This window comes from Haliotis cracherodii, unplaced genomic scaffold (assembly GCF_022045235.1).
Source record: "Haliotis cracherodii isolate W230 unplaced genomic scaffold, xgHalCrac1.p SCAF_4, whole genome shotgun sequence".
In the NCBI taxonomy this organism is placed as follows: Eukaryota; Metazoa; Mollusca; class Gastropoda; order Lepetellida; family Haliotidae; genus Haliotis; species Haliotis cracherodii.
In genome coordinates, this window is record NW_027266297.1 from 48,557,834 (window position 1) to 48,583,201 (window position 25,368).

General features: G+C 39.3%; 1 protein-coding gene across 2 annotated transcripts in view; it reads left to right on the forward strand.

Annotated features, from left to right (window-relative positions):
* The window catches only part of LOC139478586 (IQ motif and ankyrin repeat domain-containing protein 1-like), a 325,873-nt gene that overhangs the window by 219,625 nt on the left and 80,880 nt on the right, over nucleotides 1-25,368 (forward strand). For both annotated transcript variants that reach the window (XM_071261129.1, XM_071261130.1), the window contains 2 exons: nucleotides 6,134-6,273; nucleotides 21,996-22,050. In XM_071261129.1, coding sequence (XP_071117230.1) covers nucleotides 6,134-6,273; nucleotides 21,996-22,050 — 195 coding nt within the window. The remainder of the gene's footprint in view (nucleotides 1-6,133; nucleotides 6,274-21,995; nucleotides 22,051-25,368) is intronic.

Below are 25,368 nucleotides of genomic sequence, written 5' to 3' on the forward strand. Positions count from 1 at the left end.
CTCAATGGAAGACATTGTCACTGTGCAGTTTGAATCCAACTGTGGAGGTCAAGGTTTCACCCAGTGTAACTGTGCTGGTACAAAGAAATGTCAGACCAGCAGATGTAGATGTTTCAAGGCTAAGCTGCTTTGTAACTCAAGGTGCCAATCAAGTCTGACATGTGTCAACAAAAACTAAATTATTCTTGTTTGTTAAGTGTATATCCTATGTTTGATGTAGCATTGTTTTGATTACAGTGAAGACTAATTGTTAAGTGAAAGGTATTTGTTGTCATGTCAAATAAATTTGTCTTCTCATAAATAATTTGGTTTTTTTTATCAAGTTTGACCATGTAAGAGCCTCAAAACTAATTTCAGGGAATATGTCTAAAAAACTGAATGTTAAATCAGGGAATATGTATGATACATGGAAATTTTAGGGATTATGTATATTCCCTGAGTGAATCAGACATTAAGTATATTCCATGAAAAATTCAGGTATTATACATATTCCCTGATTATACATATTTCCTGTAACATATATACTACAGTCAGAATTTACAGGCTTATGTCAAGGAAGATGGAGCACACCAGCTTATGTTATATAACATGGGTACACCAGCATGATGTTATATTACGTGGGTACACCAGTTGATCTTATGCTACAAATTTTACTGCTTTCTTTTGATAGAAAAAACGTTGCTGTCTGAAGTCCAGCTGAAGAAAAAGTTGTTCCAACCAGATATGATGCAGAACTCATCGCACAGCTCCCACATGACCACGAAGTGATGACGTCATAGATGCTTGACATTACTGCTTGTCACCAGACAATAAATTTGGTCAGCAAATTCATGTTGGTTCTTACATGGTATTGAAATATATGTGAATTATCTCCTATCATCCATTGACGCCCTGCTGCCTTCCATGGATCCTAGTTTATGGATGCATAGTTTTATGCAATCAATGTTCCACATGACCTATGCGCCTAACCTGTTGCCTGCACCAGCTCCTGCATACCAGACAGTGCCTTACGCATCTTCAGTGCCTCCTTCAAGGCCAGCGGCTCCATCTCTTCTCGCGTAACCTGAGCTTTTAGTGGCTACTGTACCTTCAGTGATCATTGGTGATCTTTCTTCTTCTAGGGTCCTGTCGTCCCATGGTTCAGCGTAACCCAGAGCCTCCTCAACGCGGTCTTGAAAGTCATCATGATCTAAGCACCGTTCCTGGAGCTGCTCACCTGACCGGCACTCACAGCATTACCTCCCTAATTCTCCCTAATTTTTCAGAGGGATTGTTTTTGCCTATAAGATGTCACCAGAGAGGGATACACAATTTAGAATCTCAGATGCCTAACTGGATGGCTGACTGCCAGTTGTGTGACTTGACAAGAACAACATATGGTTGCAGCCCACCTCAATTCTTCCCAACCTAAAGGATATGTCACAGTGCTGGATGAGGACTTTGCTTGGCTCTCACTCTCTCCAGCCTTCAAGGCCCAGGTTGAAGAGGGAAGACATCCATGTTTTTGAGGTGGCAGACCTTGCACATGTCTTGGATGATGACCTTCATTGGATGACAGGGTTTTTCAAATCAACTACACGCAAGATCCTTGATTCATGATTGCCATTCATCGAGACAGAAATTAGGCTGGCTTCCTTATCTCTTGCCATAGGCCAGGATTTCATCGAGTGGATCATCTCCAGACAGTCATCTATTACTGGCAGCTGCAGTTTGACCTTAAACCTGAGAAATCACCTTAAATCTGCCCTTGATGCCATTAAATTATGTCTGGGATACCTTACCCTCACCAAATGGGACTCGGAATTCAAGCATGGACTCCTGCATCAGCCATTGTCTGCAACTTTGCTCTTTAATGGCCAGATGTTGGACACACACTTCCGTGTCTCTAGTTGTGTGTGAGACGAGACGGCCTTCAAAGCACTTGAACATGTCTCCCAGCACCTAACTCAACGTTCTTCTAGGACTCGCAACTACTGTACTTGGCACTCTTCATTGAATGACCAGGCTTCAGACCAGTCTTCTTTTCCAAGAGAGGACGTGGAAACGGGAAACAATCACAGCATGGCAAGTTTCAAGGCAGGGGTTGGGACAGGAAGGGGAAGTAATGAACAGTCCTCCCACCCCCAGTTGTCCAAGTTGTTGACACACCAGTAGGTGGAAGACTAGGTCTCTTCTGGCAGAATTGGGGAACCTTAGAAGACCCATTCGTCTTAAACATCTTGCGCTAAAGGTACACCTGGCTCTGGCATTGGACCCACCTTTGACCACTGCTCCACCACATCCACCCCAGAAAGCTATATCCACTTCCGGTGGCCAAGATCGATATGTTGTTGAACAAGAAAACCATAGAGATTCTGAATGCCCCAGCCATAACACCAGGCTTTTACGTAGAGGGGAATGTCCGAGTAACTCGCCACTCCTTAAAAATAATGGAGCAGAGGCGTCGCAGGGGCCGAGGCCCATTATTTTTAAGGAATGGAGAGTTACGAGGATATTCCCCTACTTAAAACTCATCCCTACTTTTACACTTTGACAAAATATTCTGTAGTTGAAAATATTTGAAAAATAAACCAGAACTCTTTGTTGTCTGTATTTATACTGCGTGAGTCGACCTTGCGTGATGCACGAGGAATGCGTTCTCTGCTGCTGTTGCACGTGCGCCAAGCTCCATGGCCAGTTGACATTTACAATGCATGGTACACGGCTCTTCATAATTTTGTTGGGTCCTAAACTAGTATTGATCAATCGCTTGCACATTGTTAATACATGCTGATGGGTATAAATGGAAATATAAAGCCCCGAACAAGTGATATTTATGTTACCTTATTTGTTTTTTCTCATCAAAGGTTTATCTAACTGCTACATATATATAAACATTGTTGTGGGTAACCTGCTCTAACACAAAATATAGACATATTATTTTGAGCTTTTAAGCATTATGCAAAAGTATGAAAATATTTAATAGTTAATTTCACATATGCCTTCATGTGCCGCAGTAGCTGAGGTTGACAATTACACGTTTTCAAATCTAACGATGCGGGTTCGAAAAAAATGAAAATATTCACTTGTAAATAAATGTTCCGTCTGTTCCAAGTGGAAATTAATTCAAATGTTGCTTATGATAATGTACAGTTGACAAGCAACTCTCCGTTCCTGAAAAATAATGGAGCGTTCAAACAATGGAATGACGTCACAGATGTGTTTTAATCTCCATTCTGCCTTGTCTAAAAGGACTTGGACAAGATGAGGATGATATACAATGTTGCCATATTCAATGAGTGTTATGTAGAACGTCCTCCATAATTCATAACAACCTTGAGACTGCTCAGGACTAGAATCAATGACTACGAATCCCTAATCAGTCTCGACCGGCAGGATGTGTATCTGCATGTCCCTATCCACTCGAGTGATCAGAGATTCCTCAGGTTCCAATTCAATGGTGTCCACTACCAATGGGTGGTCCTCCCATGTGGCATTTCAGGGGCCCCGTGGCTATTTACCCACATCACCAAGGAAGTGGCCTTCTACCTCCACCTGAGGAACATTTGTTTTGAATCATAGATAACATAGATGATTGTCTTCAGGATGTCAGAACATCTTGGCAGACACTCTATCCAGGCCAGACAAGGTGGCTCCCACAAAGTGGAAACTACATCCCTAGGCCTTCCATCTCATATGTCAGTGTTTTGGTCATCCAAACATTGACATCTTTACCACCAGAACTGTCAGCTCCAGACATATATCTCTCTGTTTCCAGATCTGCAGGCATGGGCAGTTAACACGCTGAGGATCCCTTGGGAAGGACTAAGAGCAAACGCTTTTCCGCCACCTGTTCTTCTTACCAAGACAATGCAGAACATCAGGGCAACTAAGAGCCTTGCTCTAATTTTGATCACATCTTGGTGGCAAGAGGGTAGGTAGTTCTTGGATGTTCGAAATCTTGTGGAAAACAATCCATTAGAACTACCAGGGTGGACAAACATTCTAATCCATTTGCACAGTCGGTTGCCGTACCCAATGTCATGCTGGTTTCATCCGCATGCTTGGTGCATTTCAAAAAGGCTTTAGGGGCTAACGGTTATATGGTGAGGCTAGTGAAAACCATTGCCATGGCACACAGACCTTCCATCCAGGGCCTTTATGATGATAAGTGGTGCTATTTTGAATTCTTTTGCATGGAAAACATGAAGACCCCACTGTAGCATCTCGTCAATTCTTGGCCAGATACCTATTGTATCTGTGTAGTAAGTGACACCTGAAGGGTAGCACCATCATGACCTGTTACAGGGTCATCAATTCAGTTTTGGCAGTTTCAGAGGACAGGAAAATCACCAAGGTTCTTTAACTGCAGGCCCTCCTTCGCTTCTTCAGCCTGGGGGTGAGAAGGCCAACTTTCCTCCTCCCGCATGGGATCTGAACTTGGTTCTTCATTTTCTGCATTGCCCCACATTTGAGCCTCTCCATGCAGCTTCCTTCTACAACTTTTCCTAGAAGATGATCTTCCACATGGCACTGGCGATGGCAGCAAGGGTTAGCGATCTTCATGAACTCGACATAACCCATGGCCAACAAACTTCATGAGATCCAGGCGGTCACCTCGACAATGGCTCTCCATAGCAACTGCAACTGCATCATTGAAGGATGCCTTTATAGATCTGACATTGTCTTTGCAAGCCACTACCTGAGAGACGTGTCTTGGAAGACATCAAAGGTGTTCAGTTTTGGCCCTGTGGTTGTCCCCAAGTAGGTCACCAAACCTAGATGCCAATAACATCTCCACCTGTCCAGAGCCGACCTTACCAAACTCAGTTTTCACACGCCCAATCGGAGGATTCCTATGCTGCCAAGCCTTGGCTCCGTAAGTCAGTCTGTAGACTCAAGAGCATGTTATTTTCTACTGCTGCATTTTACCTGGACATCCTCATACTCATATTCTGTCCACGGATAGGATTGGTCAAGTAGCTACCATTCTTCTCAATTGATGTGTTGGACTTTCTTGCGGGTCTCCGCCTTAGTCTCAGATTCAGATGCATCAAGGAATATGAAAGATTATAATTTAGTAAAATAAAATATATTTTTCACATTTATGCTTATCCTGCATTACTAAGTCTAAGGGCCCACCTGTCGCAAAGCTGCCTTCCCACGATGTCTTCAGATGTTACAAGTCAAGCAGTAATGTGAAGTATCTGTGACGTCATCACTTCAGTGGTTACTTGGAAGCTGTGAGATGGAGTCTGCCTCACAACTCATTGGAACAACTTTTTCTGGCAAAAGAAAGCAGTAAATGCATTAAGGAATAATGCACCATAAGGATACAAAATATAAAAAATATTTCGATTTTATTAAGATTATACCAGCTTATGTTATATTACATGTGTACACCAGCCTGATCTTATGCTAAATGTGTATACAAGTTAAATGGTATACATTGCTATTTGGCTGAAATGATGCCAATGCAATGTTAAATGTTAACTCACTTACATGGACACACCAGCTGATGTTACGTTGCATGAGTATACCAGCCTATGTTATATTATATATGTATCAGGTTATATATATTATGTCACAACAATAACATATTACATGTGTACACCAACTGATGTTATGCAACATATGTACATCATCCTATGTTATGTTGCATGGGCACACCAGGCTGATGTTATGTAACATAGGTAAACCAAGCTTATGTTAAGTGACATGGGCATTCCAGATTGATGTTATGTGGCATGGGTACACCTGCCCAGTGTTATAGGACATAGGTACACCAGACTGATGTTAGGTGACATTGTACACTAGGCTGATGTTATGTATGGGTAGACCTGCCCAGTGTTATAGGACATGGGTACACCAGGCTGATGTTATGTGATATGGGTACACAAGGCTGATGTTATGTGACATGGGTACAACAGGCTGATGTTATTTGGCATGGGTACACCAGGCTGATGTTATGTGACATGGGTACAACAGGCTGATGTTATTTGGCATGGGTACACCAGGCTGATGTTATGTGGCATGGGTACAGAAGGCTTTTTTTATGTGACATCGGCACTCCAGGTTGATGTTTAGTGACATGGGTACACCAGGCTGATGTTTTGTTTCATTGGTACATTATCTGAAAATGCGCATGTTACAGGTTGCATCAGTTGATGCTGTGTGTCAGTTCCTAGCAGCATGGGACATTTGCCAGACAGAGGTGCTGCTGCAGAAGCTTGAGGCAGACAAAGAACAAAGGCTGGAGGAGGAAAGGAGGGTACAGGAGACTGTGCAAAACAAGTAAGTCCACATACAGGAGAGGGAGAGACTGAAGATTGTGCGAAACAAGTACTTTATATTGCTGTGTTTAAGGCAAGTTTTTCGTACCTAGAATAAGGGGGTTATGAAGGGGGGTCGTCTTATACACGGGGTTGAAGATCTCACTTTTTTTTCCAGTTTCACTTTCAGGTTCCACTGGCGATGTCAACTGGCATTTAATAGCCAGCCCGTCACTTGACATTTTGTCCAAAATAACTGTTCTAAGAACTATTTTCATACATAAACACCATCTATATCTGGTTCATACTATATATTTTCTGCAAATATAGTTGAAATAACCTCACCTCGATCCAAATTGTCAAGCCAGCTGACACGCTAAAACAATCACCCCTGCTACATGCTACAGCTGTAATCAATTCCCATTGTTTTTACAGTTGTATTAACAACTGTTGGAGATGGTGAGTATAAGGGATTGTTAAGTAAACACCCTGAATGAGAAGCAAAAATAAGCCTAGCTAGTTAAAACTTAGTTAATTGGCGTTTAAATTACTACCAATGTCTCATCAAAATTCATACCCATTGCTTCTTTTCATAGACCGAGAGAAGCAGTGGAGAGGATTTAAGGGATTATAGAATGGTTGAGTATTTGAGTAGACCATGGATGGGTATAAATAATTTTTTACTTATCCTGCATTACGAACTGTACATAACCCTCCACGCCTACCAAGCTCGGTTCGCTCACCAGCTTTAACTGCACGGTTGTCAATCACCCAGGCCCCTGGGACTGACAAATATTAACTTGGAAATGGAGATGGCGGACTTATGTCCAGAAATTACAATTGTTGAGAGTGCGCCAAACTCTCAAGAGAACCAGTCCAGTTCCCGAAAGTGTCAGCCCAACCCAAATGAAGGGAATCCCTTTACTCTGGTCACCAGAAAAATCTGCCAAAAAAACAGCCAACATGACTTATAGTCAACCCACGCTAAATGTCCCTGACCGTTCTCAGGACAGATGCAGGTTCTGAGGAACTATAAACAAAGAAAATACTGTTTATAGTGCCCTATGGGCTCAAGGCATGCTTAAACGCAAACAGCCACAATCTAGCCCACCCATGGCAAAGACAAAGAATGGTCTCATCAGAGTCGAAGACACAACATAGAAGACCACAAACCAAATGGGAAAAATTAGTCTTTAGCACAGACTTCTCCCAAGATCTTAATACTGTAACGGAACGGCCAAAGACTGGTCGATAATTACTTGTGGACAAATTACTAAAATAAATTGATGCTGCCACCAGTCACAAAATGTGACAAATAAATACCAGAGCTTGGAGACGAGGTTTAGCGAAAATATATCACAAGGATCTACAAAGTTACAAATGTCGAAACTAGCGAAATGCAGAAGGATCACACAATGAGTAGGTAAAGTTCAATAACGAGTTTATTAATTATTCAATGAACTGAAAAATCTTGTACATGGTCTCGAGATTGCGAGAAGAGATACCGGACTTTGAACTGCTCTGGAAACATCAGTCGCTCACAGCATTGTCTGTCACATTATGGCCCTAGCATCAGGTACTTGTCTGTATCTCTCCCTAGATTGATATATCTGAACTGTTAAAACAATTAAACTGTACAATAAACTTTGAAACTTGAAAGTGTACGAACTTGGCAGCAACCGAAACTTGATCCATGTAATGTAAACAATACATTCCGTAAGTCATGTGACCCAGAATGGATGACATTGAGGCCACACCTCCGAGAGCTGTCACACTGCGATTTAAGACAGCATGAAGTCAAATCCTAATTAAAGCTTGGAATTAAATATATACGATCGATTCTAGAACGATCCCTGTAAACATCTGTAGCACAAAAATATTCTAGAATAAATAAGTGTGGAAAAGAGGGCATGTTGTTGTCGGGGACAACCTCACAGTCAGTTGACATGCCCACAAGCATAAACAGGATCAAACTAAAATGGGATACCCCAAAGTGGCCTAGCAATGTCAGATGTACAGTACATCTGGACAAAAAAATTAATGATGACTGTCTGTCAAGCCCAAAAGAAAGTCACTCAACCTACAATCCTGTCGGCGTACAGGATCAAATCAATGGGGACAACCAACACACGAGTAGTTATACTCACATTACTTGGCCAGTCAGTCCCCGACCACCTTAATCTAGGTGGTAAGGACATAGAAACTATGCCTTACAGGACATGGCCAACCCAATGCACAAACTGTATGCTCTATGGACAAACAAAAACATCATGCAACCAGCCACCCAAGTGCAAAAACTGCTCCCAAGTTTCTTGCAAAGAAAACTGCTGAACTGAACTGAACTTTATTTACGCTCAGGCCGCTATCAGTGGTACAAAATTATTTCAACAACATAATGCATATTTATACATTTACTATGGTAGCAATATATGTGCAATTTAAAAAGAGGGAGAGTTACTTGATAGGTTTAAACAATGACATGATGATTTTACAGAATTTGGAAGTTTTCTCAATGTTCCTAGTCGTGAATTATTGAAAAGTAAATTCATTTTGTGCATAATGCATATTTGGTTTAATGTAGTAGGATCTGTGTAAAAAAATGTTTTCTTTCGTTTTCTAAAGATGGACAAATAAACAAATAATGAAATTCATCACCTATATCAGATAATTTGCAAAGTTGGCATTTCCTTTCAGTTAAAGGTATTTTTCTCCATCTCCCAGTTTAGATCATGATTACAAGTTCTAAACTAAATGATGACCTATTTAGAAAATAGAAACATAAATGGATTACATATATCAAACGAACTTTTGATGAACTCAGACTTTTTGCTACATTTCGTCTTCACAAAGTTTAAAAAAAACCTCATACCTAAAACATCTAGCCCATGAAAAAATAAATGACATTAACCTACAGTGTTGGACAAGTGCAAGGGATAAGTCTTCAAAAGGCACAATGTATTGTATCATCAAAAATGATTGCCTAGATTTTGAATATTATTTAAACGTACTGCAGGAAAATGTGTGGCGGGTCTTACTTTACAACTTGTATACAAGAAAGGATAATTTAGATGATTTCCCTGAAAGTAATTTTGCCCAAAAACTTATCATTCTCATTTTGACGATGTTTGACAGATGAAGTCTTCCAAGTTCCCCATGTACCATGAAATTTGAAATACATTTTCTTAATGATAAGATATTTTAGGGAACGCAGATGTAAACTTTCTAGAGCTGAGATGTTTTCAAATCCCCATACTTCACATCCTTGGAGAAGAACTGGTACAACCATACTGTCAAAAAGCCGCAGTTGACATGTCGATATTTCCGTCCTTGGCATAAAACATAGAACATAGCTTTCGTTGCTTGTTCTATTAGTTTTTTCTTTGTAAAAGTGAATTTCAATTTTTTTGGAAAGACAACACCAAGGTAGTTATAGGAATCAACTTTATCCAAAACATCATGACCAATTTTGAAATTATGTTTATAATCAGTTTTTGATCAGCAAAATATTAATATTTTAGTTTTGGTAGTATTAATCTTAAGTCTCAAGTGTAGACAATAATTATGAAATGAGTCTAAAGTATGTTTTAGATCATAAACTTTTGTGGCCAATAGCACTGCATCATCTGCGTACAGTAATACAAATAGTGTAGAATTCATCTGGTTTCAGTTGGACACCTTTACATAAATCCTGTACAAGAGATGCCTCGAGGTCATTTAAAAATATTGCAGTTTAGTGGTTTTCTCCTTGTCTTACTCCAGATTTACATGAATAGAAACCTGTTAAATTACCATATCAGGAAACACATGATTTGATATTCTGGTACATACGAGGGGTGTTCATTGAAGATTTCCCCTGTCCCACTTCCGATTGACCTAGTGGAATTAAACTTGGCATAGGTATTAGTCTTTCTCCACATAGGAACCACCAAGAGTGACACACTTCTCCCATCGTTTTATGCAACTATGGAGACCTCGCTTGTAAAAGCCCTCATTTTGCATCTCAAACCAGGACTTGACTTCAGAAATCAGTGTTTCATCATCTGTGACACGTTTTCCCTTCAAAAATGACTTCATGGTTGGAAAGAGGTGGAAGTCAGATGGTGCAAGGTCAGGAGAGTAAGGAGGATGTGGAAGGATTTCATAGCCACAGGACCGCGCTTCTGTCTGTGCAACATGAGTTGTGTATTGGAGCATTGTCTTGCAGGAGATGGACACCCTTGGTCAGCATGCCACGCCTCTTAAGCTTGATAGCGTCCCGCAATTTTCGCAGCAGTGAAGCATAATAAGCTCCTGTAATTGTGGTACCCTTTGCCAAGAAATCCATCATCACTACTCCGTGCTGGTCCTAAAACACCGTGAGCATGACCTTGCCTGCAGAGGGTTGGACACGTGCCTTCTTTGGAGAGGGGGGGGGGGGGGGACTCCACATGCTTCCTTTGCATCGACTGAACTTTAGTCTCAGGATCATAGTGATGGACCCATGTTTCATCCAGTGTGATAAGTCTGTCAAAAAAGTTTGCCTGGTCTTTTTGGGCACATGTCCAAAAGATCCTTTGAGCAATTGACTCGTTCCTGCTTTTGGAAAGTTGTGAGCAACCTGGGAATCCATCATGCAGACACCTTATGCATGTTCAAATTGTCATGGATGATTTTTTCCACAGACCCTACATTGATCTTGACAACTTATGCTAACTGGCGAACAGTTATACATCGGTCTGCCAAAATGGCGGTCTCCACTTCATTGATAGTGTCCTCATCAATGGCTGAATGGGGGCGACCAGGAATGGCAGCTGTTTCTACAGATGTCCGACCTCACTTGAACTGGCGATGCCAGTGTTTAACAACGTCATATGATGGGGCATCTTCCCCATAAGTTGCTTTCATTTCATCGAAAGTTTCTTTTGGTGTGCGGCCTTTCAAATATAAAAACCTAATCACTGCTCGGTATTCTACTGGCTCCATTGTCACACTCTACTCGATCATAACACCTGTAAAAGTGGTAAGATTAATAGTTCGGTGCTGCAAATTCAGACATAACCCATAGATACATGTATCATTACACATGTGAAATTTCAACCAAATATGATAACCCTAAGTGGTTTAGGGGAAATCTTTAATGAACACCCCTCGTATTATTAATAACGTTTAAACAGTTTCCAGATATGTTATTTTGTAATAGTTTTTGCCAAAGTCCTGATCGCCAAACTCTGTCAAATGCTTTCTGAAAATCTACAAAATAATTTCTTTTTCCTAGCTTTTAATAATTCCATGAGGTTATATAGAGCAAAGATGTGATCACTGGTAGAATAACCCTTTCTGAAACCTGCCTGAGCTTCCAACAATATGGAGTTCGTTCCGATGAATGTTTGTAAACGGTCATTTAAAACTGCTGTGGAAAGCTTGTGATGGTTTGCTTCAAGTTATTTTCAAGCGAGGTCAGTTTACCATCAATCATTGTGAGTTTATCATCAATGCTGTCTACTCGCTGCACTTTCTGCTGTACATAGTGACCATGCCAGTCAGGTGACGCATCTGATCAAACAATGTCTTGACCCAGCTAGTAACTATTGGAATCAACACTGACCTGACTCTGAGATCCCGATATGTTCAGCTGGCTTGAATAGTCCATGTCCTGTGTATTTCCCAGTGTTATTGGTGGGTTAGGCAGTTGTTGAGTAAGTCCTTGGGAGGTTAGAGATGTCATATTCAGGGTGATTTGTCTATATTATAAAGATATGACCACTTCGCTGCACCATTTAGCAACATATGGTGTACAAACTGCAGGAAAGAGGGTCATTCATCCTTGGTGCCAAAATGTCCAAAACGCTTGCTCATCAGCAAATGTATAAATAGAATACCTACTCAGCAATCTGAATCCAAATCTATTCAACCCACTGAGGTTGAAAAAAAACAAGTGACTATTGATCACTCTACTGAGCAAACAATGGAATCTGTGAGCACTGATACGCCTGCTCACAGGCACAAAGCCACTGCAAAACGGAAGGGGAAAAAGACCCTAGCTCCCCAATCAAACTCCATGCCTTCTAATTCTCAAACTGAGGCACACAGCAAACGAATCATTAAGGCAAAGAAAACACCAGCTCATGGTAAACAAAGACTCAGAACACAAACAAAGTTGTAGAGTTCATTGCCACGGCATTGATCCAAATTACAAGCAGAAAAATGAGGGTCAAGGCCAAAGGCACCTGCATCCTCAAACTGGCTTCCAAAATACTGAAATACAAAGGAACAAAGAAACAGTTCCTAAATAGGGTATGCCCCTTAAACTCAATAAGCGCTCATCTATAAACAATCATGGACTTCCTTTTACTACAGTGGAATGCAAATGGCCTTAAGAGCCATGGCAGTGAACTGAATGCACTCGTACAAAAAACGTGATGAAGCTGCATGTCATTCTAATACAGGAGACTAAACTCAGTGAAAAAGCCAAATTCACACTACCTGGCTGCACCCAATATAGAAAAGACAGAAAAAGACTTATGCCTGGCAATAAGGGACATATCACCCTTGTCCACGACAGCTGTACCTCAATAATATCGAATCAAACGTAGGAAACCTTGAAACACAAGTAATCTCCCTAAAATTGGCAAATGGCAATGAATTATGCATAGCTAACATATATCACAGGGTTACCCATGAAACGATCTCACAATTGCCAAGAACAACCTCGCCACACATTGCCAATGGCAAGTCCATGATGACACTTTGGGAAGCAATCACCTTCCTATACTCACCTACCTAGGGAGCCCACCACAATTAGAGGAACAGCCCAATCCTCAGCCCATAAAGGCTGATTGGCCTAAATTCAGGAAGGAATGTATATCATTCAAATCCTCAGAAATTGCCTCGGATAATCCTGATCTTTTTTGCCAAAATCTCACCTCACCAATTATTGCCGCAGCTGAAAAATCAATTTGAAAAAAAACAAACCACAAAACTGTCAAAACTCCTGTACCATGGTGGAACAGGGAAAAAGGCAAAAGCTAGGAGAGTGAGAAAGAAAGCCCTAAAGAGGTCAAAAAGGGATAAATCAGCCTTCGCTCAAGTCAGAGCAGCCAGGACAAAAGTAAGTACAGCTCATGGACAATTCTAAAAAAAGTCATGGCAGACCTTCTGCAAATCTCTAAATGAGAAAACAAATGATAAAACAGTCTGGAGCCAAATACATGCAATCAGAGGTAAGCGTAAACCCTCAAAAATTCCCAATTAGCCAACGCCCAAACAGTCAAAGAAAAGGCCAACAATCTAGCCGAGCACTTCTCATCTGTCAGCACCAACACAAATTGCAGCAAAGAATTCAAACGGGGAAAAAATGTTTACGCTTAAGATCTCAAAACAGCTGCAAAGCAAGCATCTGGTATACAATATACCATTTACTGTGACAGAGTTTGATGATGTGATACAACATAGAAAAGGCACGGCACATGGTCTTGACACAACCAGTTACGAGATGTTGAAAAACCTACCTGATCAAACCAAAAGCTTAGTCACTTAGTTGTATAACACAATATGGTCCAAAGGAGAAGTCCCAAGAGCATTGAAACATGCTGCTGTTATCCTGCTTCTAAAGCAAGGGAAAGACCAAGCCCTACCAAACTCTTATCCACCGATCTCACTCACCTCAAACATGTGCAAAGCTATGGAAGCCATGGTTACGAAAAGGCTCATGCATCACCTTGAAACTGGCAACCACATCAAACCTGTCCAAAGTGGCTTCAGGAAGGGACACTGGTGTCTAGATCATATTCTAAGACTGGAAAATGAAATTCTAAAAAGCTAAATTAAACAGACAGTACCTAGCCGCAGTATTTCTGGACTTCGACATGGTATGGCATGACAGACTCCTCTCAAAACTAGCACAAAATGGAGTAGAAGGGAACATGGCAAACTTCATAGACAGCTTCCTGCAAGACAGGTCGCAATCAGTCAAAATAGGGAACAATCGATCTGATCCTATGGCACTGGACAATGGCACGCCACAAGGCAGCATTATAAACCCAACCCTGTTTAACATCATGATCAATTATCTTTTGGACCATGTCAACTCTCCTACCCAAACATCTAAATTCGCTGATGACGGGGCAATATGGGTAAAGCACAGAGATATTTCACAATTCAGAAAACAACTCCAGTCAGCCCTGGAAGGAGTAGATCAATGGTGCGATAAATGGGTATTCACCCTTTCAAGTGAAAAAGCTGTTGGAGAAAGATGCTATGATACCCCATGTCTCCATAAAAGTCAAACCAATCAAATTTTAAAAATCTGCAATATTTCTTGGGGTGATCCTTGATCAACACCTCACTTGGCGCAAACTTATAGAATATGTGGAAAACAGATGTCAAAAAGACCTGAACGTATTACGGTCAATTTCAGGCACATTGAAGGACACTCAGCTGGACCTCTACAAATCTCTTATCAGATCAAAAATTTAGTATGGTTGTGAGGCCTTTCACTCAGCATCAAATACTGTCTTGAGCCGCCTAGACAGAATACAATACAAAGGCACAGCAACAGGCACCTCACTAGAAGAACCCCAAGTAGAAACGAGAGAACTCCCATTGAAACTAAGAAGAGAGCAGGCAATATTATGGGGACGAACATCAAACTCTTTGGTTAAAAAGATATGGCAATACAAAAACTCGCGATGAAGCCCTAGCTAGAAATAATACCTCACTAAAGCCATCTGGGATATTAGTATGTGAACTCATCCGAAGTCACAATTGTGATCTCCAGAAAGTCACTACAAAGGGTTACACCCTCCCTAGACTTTAAAAACTCCCAAAGTTGACACTGCTTTAACATCAGAAGTCACTAAAAAAAGGAAACCCAACCCTACTACAATCAGTAGCTATCACTAAAATTCAAACTACCTGGGACAGCTGGGCCCATATATACACTGATGGATCCAAGAATCCTATCAACAACAGTGCTGGTTACGGGATCCATATCCTCAGCTCCAAACCCCAAGCACATTGAGTTCATCTGCCTGATGGTCAGTCAGTATTCACAGCTGAATTGGAGGCAATTCATCATGCACTCAAACTCATACCGGAACTCCCGGAAGCAAAGGCAGTCGTCCTATCAGACTCGCTAAACTCAAACCCCAGGCCAAACACAGTAAACATTATTCTATACGAATATACAAAACTATTGGACCAAGGGCAACAGGTGGAGCTGTGTTGGATCCCCTCTCACATAGATAAGAGCAAACTCACTGGTGAAGCTAGCTCTTGACAAAGCGGATATACGATAAGAAGTCAACGAGTCAATATATTTGTAATAAACCACTCAATGGGGATTCCGAAAGAGATCATTGCCACGTCAAGGGTAATTATCAGGGAGCCGCGCATAACGAGTGTAACTTGAAACTAAAAATGAATTCTCAAACAATACCCACTCCCGTTGTTTCATAACCTTAGAGGATATGATTCATATCTCATCATGCAAGCTATCTCAAAGACTGACGGTGGCTTAACGTGCATTCCTAATAATATAATCATTCTCGTTGACTAAAACTATACATTATAGGGACAAGGATGGGAAAGCCAGAATAAAGCAAAGTAATGGGCTTAGATTCATAGACTCCGTACAGTTTCTGTTATCTTCCCTAGACAATTTAGCTAATGCGAACAATCCCGATGACTTTGCAATAACAAATCAGTTCTTCCACATCGTCAGATCGGCATTTGTTGTTGAGAAAAGGTGTATATCCTTACGAATATATGGATGATTGGTCTAGATTCGATGAAACTAAAGTACCACCCCTTGAATCATTCTATAGTAACTTAACAGAATCTAAAATAACAGATGCCGATTATGAACACGCTCTGACGGTGTGGGATAAATTAAGTTGTAAGAATTTAGGAGATTATCACGATCTGTACTTAAAAACCGATGTACTGTTACTTGCCGATATATTCTAGATATTTAGAAAGACATGTTTAAAACAATATGGCTTGGACCCGGCATGGTACTATTCCAGTCCTGGACTATCGTGGGATGCATTGTTGAAGAAGACTGGTGTATAACTAAATCTACTCACCAGTTACGATGTGCACTTGTTTATTGAGAAAGGATTAAGAGGTGGTATATTGATGACGGCGAAAAAGTATTCTAAGGCTAATAATAAATTAGTGGAAGGATATGATCCGAGTAAACCCGATACGAATATATTATATCTCGACGCCAACAATTTGTACGGATGGGCTATGAGTCAACCTTTATCCACGGGTGGTTTTGAGTGGGTCATTGTGAATGATATCGATGTGAATGATATCCATAATATCAATGTGAATGATATCCCCACAGATTCCGATAAAGGGTACATACTAGAAGTTGACTTGGAATATCCAACAGAGGTTCATAAAGACCATAACAGTTATCCACTAGCTCCCAAAAGATTCATGGTTAATAAGGATTGGATGTTGGAATATCAACACTCCTTGATGGACAATACTAGGTTTGCTAACGAAGAAAAACTCGTACCAAATTTGATGGATAAGACAAAATATAGTTCACTACAGAAATCTCCAGTTATATCTATCGTTAGGCATTAAACTAAAGAAAATACACAGAGTTCTAAAGTTTGATCAAAGCCCTTTGATGGAGCCCTATATAAGGCTGAACACAGTTTTAAGAAAGATAGCTACCAGCGATTTTGAAAAGAACCTATAAAAGCTCATGAATAACTCAGTATTTGGTAAAACTATGGAGAATCTAAGGAAGCGGGTTGATGTTAAATTAGCCAGGTCTAATGAGGAAGAAAGACTCAGGAAACTTATAGCCAGTCCGGCTTTTAACAGAAGCAAGATATTTGATAATGACTTAGCCGCACTACATATGCAGAAAAGTAATATGAAATTCAACAGACTGGTGTACGTTGGTATGAGTATTCTCGACTTGTCAAAACACTTAATGTATGACTTTTATTACAACGAACTTAAGAAGCAATACAGTGATAGATGCGAGGTGTTATATACCGACACAGATTCTTTGTTGATGGAAATACAAACCGAGGATGTGTATAAAGATATGGCAGAAAAAATAGATATGTATGATACAAGCGATTACCCAAAAGATAATCCATTGCACAGCGCAGCAAATAAACAGGTGTTAGGTAAGATGAAGGATGAATGTGCTGGAACTCCTATTGCTAAGTATGTCTGATTAAGACCTAAGATGTACCGGGGTATTCTGTAAAGAAATCTGATAATGAGGAGAAAAGAAAAGCTAAGGGTGTTAAGGTGGTAAAAAAGCATATCAAACACCAAACAGTATAAAGAAGCATTATTCAATTCAACATTCAAACATGAGATGAACACTTTAAGAAGCGACAATCACAGGATATATGGATTAAGAATGAACAAGACATCATTATCCCCCTTAGATACAAAGAGATGGATTGATAAGGATGGTGTAACTACCTATGCTTATGGTTACTAAGGGCGGTAATACTGTTTCTCTGGGAACTATGAGCTACTCTTCTCATACAAATCCCCTGCCTGGTCCATCTTTAAGATAATATAGAAAAGGCTTGCCACCTTTCATAACCGATTGACTAATGTTATATATCTTAAGAGACCAAATCGGATCAGTTGCACGACGTTGGCCTCCTTCGAGTTCACCGGGCTGGTATAAATATCTTACCCTTACTCTATCCGGAAGTATTTGTTCTTTGCCTCTCCATGGTGCTGAAGATTCGGAAGCACAGATTTCATTTTCACCGCATTGGATGGTTTCTTTCCATTTAAAACAGCAGATAAACGTGTCATCCATTCCGCTGATCGTAATCAATCTGTCATTTCAATCCCATACTGATATCCAAACAAACGTTCAGCTAATGTCCGGTTAAATCTTTCAACAATAGTTTGACTGAATACACAATGCCATTTAGAAAGTGGTCAAATGTAACTAATGTTATATTTGGGAAAACACTTTCTTAGTAAAGTACAGATTCTAGTACTTTTTTGGGTTGAGTCCCGTCCTTTCTAAATGGCATTGTGTATTCATAGGTTTCGGCCATGGGAGCCGTGCCAATTTACACTTGTCAGGGGGGTACTCAAAGTATGTGATCTAGACTACCAGTTGTCGGACTTCCATTTTTGTGGAAGCCTCGGTGGCTGAGTGGGTTAGATCGCTGACTTTGTGTGCTGGCGATTAGGTGCCTCACCCTGGCAGGTGTGGGTTCGAATCCCGGACGGGACTCAACCCAAAAAAGTACTAGAATCTGTACTTTACTAAGAAAGTGTTATCCCAAATATAACATTAGTTACAATAGTTTGACTATGGTTGGCCTCTTTTTCACCATGCTTGATATCGACATCGTGCTTTATTAATAGTTTTGTTACTGATCCCATACACTCGCGTCAAGGATCTACTTGAAAAAACTAAGGCCATTTTAGTGGTCTGCGTTTATATATGCGGCCAAGTGCATTAGCTATTGAATCTTAATGGCTCAGCCGCCTTGTAGCAACTAGCTACATCTACTATGGTTAAAGCGTATTTATATGTTTTGCGTCTTACCTTATCATGAGGAAGAAACAAGAGGCCAGCCTGGTGAACTTCATTCGTTGTGAAAATATCAAACTTTTTCCTCGGTATATAGCGTGGGGCCAGTAAGTATAATTGCCACATTGCTTGTTTCTTCAACCAATCTTTGGCAACATCTTTAGATACCTCAGCCGCTACAGCTAGTTTTTGTATTGCTCCTATACCTTTCCAATATCCTCGCGGGCTACAGTAAATTTTATCTATTATTAATTAATATTAATCTTTCTTTAATACAATTATGACGATCATTAGATCGCATGGCATAATTTGCATAAAAAATTACCTCTGTAGTAGCATTTTTGGAGTATGAATCTGGGTCCTCTTGCACAAAGCGATCTTAGCGCTACAATTATTGTAAATCCTTAAGATAACGATCTTAGGCTTAGGCTACAATTGTCATCCACTTGCACAAAGCGATTGTGGGCTAAGATCATTGTAAGCTACAATCGAAACTTACAATTGGCTCGGACCAATCTTAAGTAGCTAAGATCGCTGAAGTCCCTGAATAAACTTGACCAAATGGCGTGCAATGCTTGGTCTGTTTCACATAAATAATCTGCTTTACGTTCAAACATTGCCTCTTTATTTTGTTAAACTTTATAAATTGAATCGACACTTTAACAACATGAAGAACGCACCACAGTTTTAACATCATAAATATCGTTAATTACCATAGTTAAACACGTAACTATCGAGTCGAAAGCTATAAGGAATACTCTCATCCGACTCAATACTGAAAAAAATGTGAAACAATATACCTTTTCACTAAACAAGGGAAGGATAAAAACCTAAGTCGTCCCGCAAGCGATTTGTAACGTCTGTGACCTTTTTGATAAATCAAGGGCAGCTAATCTTAGTTTATACTCTAGATGGGTGTGGTTTCCCTTTGTATAAGCCCATAGAGTCCAACCTACCTTACCCAGTGTATCAATGTTGTTGAATTGCTGAGCTCCCCCTATATTTCTTTTGGGTCACATTTGTGTCAGTTATTTTGTCTTTAGTTTTATCATTAAATTACCGGTAATCTACAAATAAATACAAGCTGAAGAGCAAATCATACCTGTTTAAATCTAAAATCAAATGGGACGGGGACGAGCGGTTAAATATCAGAGTTTAAAAAAAAAAAATACAGTTATTCATCAAACAAGCAAATATACATGATGAAACATTTGAATAGCAAAAATAAAATTCACATTTTTAAAAAAAGTAAAAAATTAATACCCAGTGAATATATATAAACAATTGCTTTCTCAAAACATTATTCATTATTCTTATTTCCCGTCTATGCGTTTTTGAAAGTTCTCGTCTTTCTGTGTTATGAAATGGTAGTCATAACATCCTTTGTTGTAGCAAAGAAACGGAAACATGAAGGATATATTTAGGATTTTACGAAAAGCTCCCCCCAAATAGATGACGATCATGCATTTAGACGTTATGGTTTTAGGAAATATTATTATTATTTGTTTTAATTTTCATAATAGTTGTGTTACTAAATAATATATTTATTCGTATTTCAATACTTTGAATAAAAACATGAGTAGGTATTTCTCTTGTTGAAATAGAAAACAATTCCTAAATCACGACAGTATTAATGCCGACAAGAATATATGCCTTCATTCTAGTAATCGTTTCCTTCAAATAATTGGGACCTTTCTTGAAACTGCAAAGTGCAATGGAGGGAGGTACGTGTTGCATGTCGTTACCAGTTCCACTTATTGTAAGCGCAGCAAACTATGCACGTTTGCAGACAACTGTAGACAGGAGTTGAGTTTAAAATTTTCGTACCTCCACCGTTGAAGATTTCATTCTTAGCTAAGATCACGATCTTAACTCCAAGCCGTGTTACAATCGTGCTAAGATCGGTTTGTGCAAGTGTAAAAGGACAATTGTATGGTGATTGTAAAGTTGATTGTAGCCGCCTAAGATCGATTGTAACTAAGATTGTTCTGTGCAAGTGGGCCCAGGTCTAGGTGGCTGTGAGCTAGAACCCCCATTCCCTACACTGCTGTTCTTACATTTATTTCTCACCAGATGCAAAAGAAAGCATTAAATCATGATAGTATTCATGCGCAGGCTGAAGCAAAATTAAATAGCATGGAGCATCATATCTCAATGGCCCTACTGTTAGAACTTACCAAATACAAAACAATGAAACAAGATTCGATCGAATTCGATCGACTAGTGGCATTAATGAAGACAAGAATATTTTTTTTTCATAGAACAGGGGAGACAACAAGTGTGCCAAGCATTCTGTGTCAAAATCAGAGAACTGGTGGGAGATCAAGAATAAATTATTTCCTAGATATAGGATGGCACCTTGATAAATATTGACACTGCAGATGATGATCCAGGGATCGTCAACATAACTGATAAAACTTCGACCCCATGGAATCATTTTCAAGGGCTGGACCTGGTCCAGAGTGGGGTATCACAGTATCCCTATCGCCTATATTGCTTGGAGCTAATATCGCTTCTTATCATTGGTTATTCTCTTGAAATGTTTCGTTATAAACTGTAATTTTCCCATTTTACTTGTCATTCCAGACTGTTTCACAAAGCCTCATTTTTGTCACTTGACATGTATTCATTCGCTCCCAACTACAGTTTGTAGATTTCAAGAATATGTTTTTGTTGAAGTTTATTTTGTATATAATTATATCCAAATGTATGATAAACACTTTCATTGACCTCAAATATTTTTTGTTATTTTTGTTAACATTTTTTAAGATTTTATAAACACATTGAATATCCTTTATATATATTCATCATGTTGGGTTTAGATCAAATTGACCTGCCCTGCCTACTTAAGGTCTTGTGGGATGTTTCTGTCCACTTTTGTTCCAGGCCTTGTCAACAAGGCCAGAGCAATTATCATATGTCCTCTTTTGTGTCCATTGCAAGGAATATGAAAGAATATGTTCAGTAAACAATCAGCACTGTTTCCGTAGTAACAAGAATGGGATAAATAAAACTTTATCTATAAAAGATATCCTGTGATAGGAAAAAAACATTTTGTTAAGTTTTTGTAAGATTGTGATAAACAATGAACAGTACATGCCATAATGCTTCAAGTTTTGGGACATTAAGATGAATTGATGCTTATTGCAATATAAATGTATTGCATGTGTATTCATACAATATGAAATGAATGTGATGTCTCTCATTGAAAACAGACTGGAGGATCAAGTGAGGATTGCACAGAAGGAATATGTCTCGAAGCAAAATCAGGTTTGTATGTTTTATGTTATATGTTTGTTGATAATATGTGATATTTGTCTTATCATGGTGAGGAGGGACAACACACTGCTCACAATGTTTAAAGGGGCATAGATCTAAAGCAATTACCCGAGACTGGTTGTTGCTTTTGTTATTGTTTTCCTCCCGTGAGTACCCCCATGTATAACAGAAATCTAGACCGGTTCGCGACCTGTGCTGTGCCATTCATAAGCAAATTAGTCACTTTTATGGATAGTAATAAGGGTGTATGGTCACATTCATCAACAAAATAAAATACAGTTTTCAAGATAATAAGGAAATGTAGTTATCTTTGTGGGTAGCATCGGTAATGGTGACGAAGTTTTGATAAGTCACTTGGTTGGTAATAGTGCGATTTTCGTTTATCCTATTTTGCCTTGCAACACAAGTAAATATTTCACCTGAGCATTGCTCATTTTATCGTGTGTACATTTTTACAGTCAAAATGTGTAAAATTTTCACTTAGGAAATTTATTAAACGCCTAAATATTCAATTATTTTACAAATTGACTGAAAAATATGTCCATCTGTATTATTATGATAACGAATTCCAAACATTCTGATGTTTAATATCTTCACCAAGTAACTGAAAATGTACATTTCTATATTGTTTGGCTTCTAATACTAGCATAATTAATTAATTGTTATGTTTTAAGCCCTATTTGAACGTCTTAATCATTTTAAGTCAATCTGTTAAAGAAATGGACTGATTTTTCAGTCAATTTGTAAAATGGAGGAAATATTTAGACATTTTATAAATTGCTGAATGAATCACATTTTTCACATTGACTGTAACATATACACCCTTAAAAAGGAAAAGACTTTTGAAAACAACATATATCGCGTATTGAAGACCAAGACGCAGAGGAACAAGAATGATTCTGTTCAATGCTACAGAAAAAGAATGAAAACAAAATGCAAATATCATAATTACAACCTACCAAAGTTATATTATAATTTTAGACAGCTACCTTGTTCAAGGAATGTATCCATGAATATCCACATAAAGGAACAATATCCCATACATCTGCAGCTGTACAAAGAAACATATTCAGTGTAAACGTGTCTCTGTAACAATCAAATAGTTTCAAATATATATAGCATTTCGGGATATTATTATAACCCGTGTTCGTTTCTCAGCTGATCACTTGGTTGGTTTCAATTGTTTCACAAATCTCAAAGGTCAGCTGAGAAAGCCCATGTGACAACTATTTTCATTATGTCCTCGGTTCTTTAAAAAACTAATTGAGTTAGATAACAATGAGCAATCAATCAACGAATAATCAGTTAATCCTTTGAACAAAGTATGTAGTATTTACATTGGCACTTCGCACCATGGGGTGAGTGTATTCTGCCTGCTTTAGTAAACCTACACATGTAAACACTTACTTTTGACATATCCACTGTGCAAGATAACAGTGATTAATCAATCAACGTATTTTCTGTTGATCCTTTGATGGATAGGATTGATCCGTTGATTTACAAAAAAAGTAAATCAACTTATCATTCATCTCTTGCTGGGCTGCCAAGTGCATATTACATAACACACATTTCACCTCACTTCAAACCTGGATTTAGATTGAATAATTATCCCAGACACAAGAAATGCCATATGGGAGCCTTTATCAGGCAATCTGAGTGGTGCTACCACTAATTATACCTGTAATAAATTCATTAACTGAGCATCAAGTGAATTACGACAAATACAGAAGCATAGGATTTTACCAGAAAACATGGATGACAACAAGGGAGTAGTAATGGTATTATCCACTCAATCCGAATTCTGAAAATGCTTTCACTGCAGGGATACTTTTTTCTTATTAAACTATTACCATCCAGGGTATTTCCATATAACGGCATCCGATGAGCTTCCACCGTTCTTTTTGTCTGTTTGTTGAGGCTGAAGAAATTAATTAACATGTGCCCTTTGTCAAAATCTTTATAGGTCACAGGTAAGCTATCAGTGTTAAAAAATGTGTAAAACAAATATTGCATCCAAGTTTATCTAGCTGTCCTTGCAGACTGTAGCCCAGTCTCTTGTCACGCTCAGTTGCGTTAGCGAGCAAGTCGACTCAGCTCATGAGCCCCAGCGAGCGTGCCATACGGCAGAGAAGAAGCCAGAGAATAGTGCCCCTTTAATTGCGATCACAATGTTTGTACCGGCAACACCTCATGTCAATCAGGGGTCTGTATCATACTGACCATGATATGACAATATTTATCAAGAACCTATTATTGCTCATATCAGAGTAGGATTGTGGTGTAATATCACAAAACGATCCATGACATGTTAGGGGTGTTGGGATCTATAGCCTAGCATCTTTCCAAGGCAAGGGCTTAATATCACTCACATGCAAAAGCTCCCCTGTAGAAAATTGCACTGATCTCTACCGCCATTTCTAAAACCGAAATTGTTGAATGACATCAACAATCTTCAGCTATGATGTCATTTCAAGTGAGATGTCATTTCAACCTTATGTTACAAGAAGATTTGAATGATGTCTACAATGCTGTTCGGATGACATAAACAATACACTGATACTCGTGAAGTGATATTTTTCCCTTGTGCACAAACATGTTTTAATGAACTCAGTTATTTCAAACCTTAATGGGTAATAAAAGCTGATATGCACTCGCCCACTCAATTGTTATCATACTGGAACAATCTCAAATTTTTACTATGCTGCTATGACACAGACAGTATGCACTTTGATTCTTATGTTGAATACTCTTAACACAGTGAAAAAAACATGCTGAAATGCAAGTCAAATGGTCACTTTATTAACCCTTGATCTTCCTCTTGCTCTAATCAAAAGAAATTTGACAGTAGTCAGTTTTCCTGGGTCAGTATTGAAGGCTTATCAACATGGGAGCTTATAAGCTGAGGCATTACATATGTATTGCTTTTAAAATGGTTTTGGCAGATAGATTCTACCTTTACCTTACGTTAACTGCAAGATTTATCAGTGGAGTATGTCAACGGTCTTCATCCTCACATCTCTCTTAGGCAAAGTGTCCACTAGCCTATATCAACGGCTTGTTATCCCCCGCCGGGCCAGAATGGCCGAAGGGGGATTATGTCATGGCGCAGTCTGTCCGTCTGTCCATCCGTCTGTCCGTCCCACACACTCTACACACGAGATGTCGATATGTTGATGATACGCATATCGCAGTCCCTTTTCATTTCAACTAATTTTGACAGGGTTACTACCCCTGTTTTACGGAGCTTCATTTGCCTAATTGTGAAAGAGGGTACTAAGCTTGTGAAATCAACTCCTCCTCCAGCTTTTA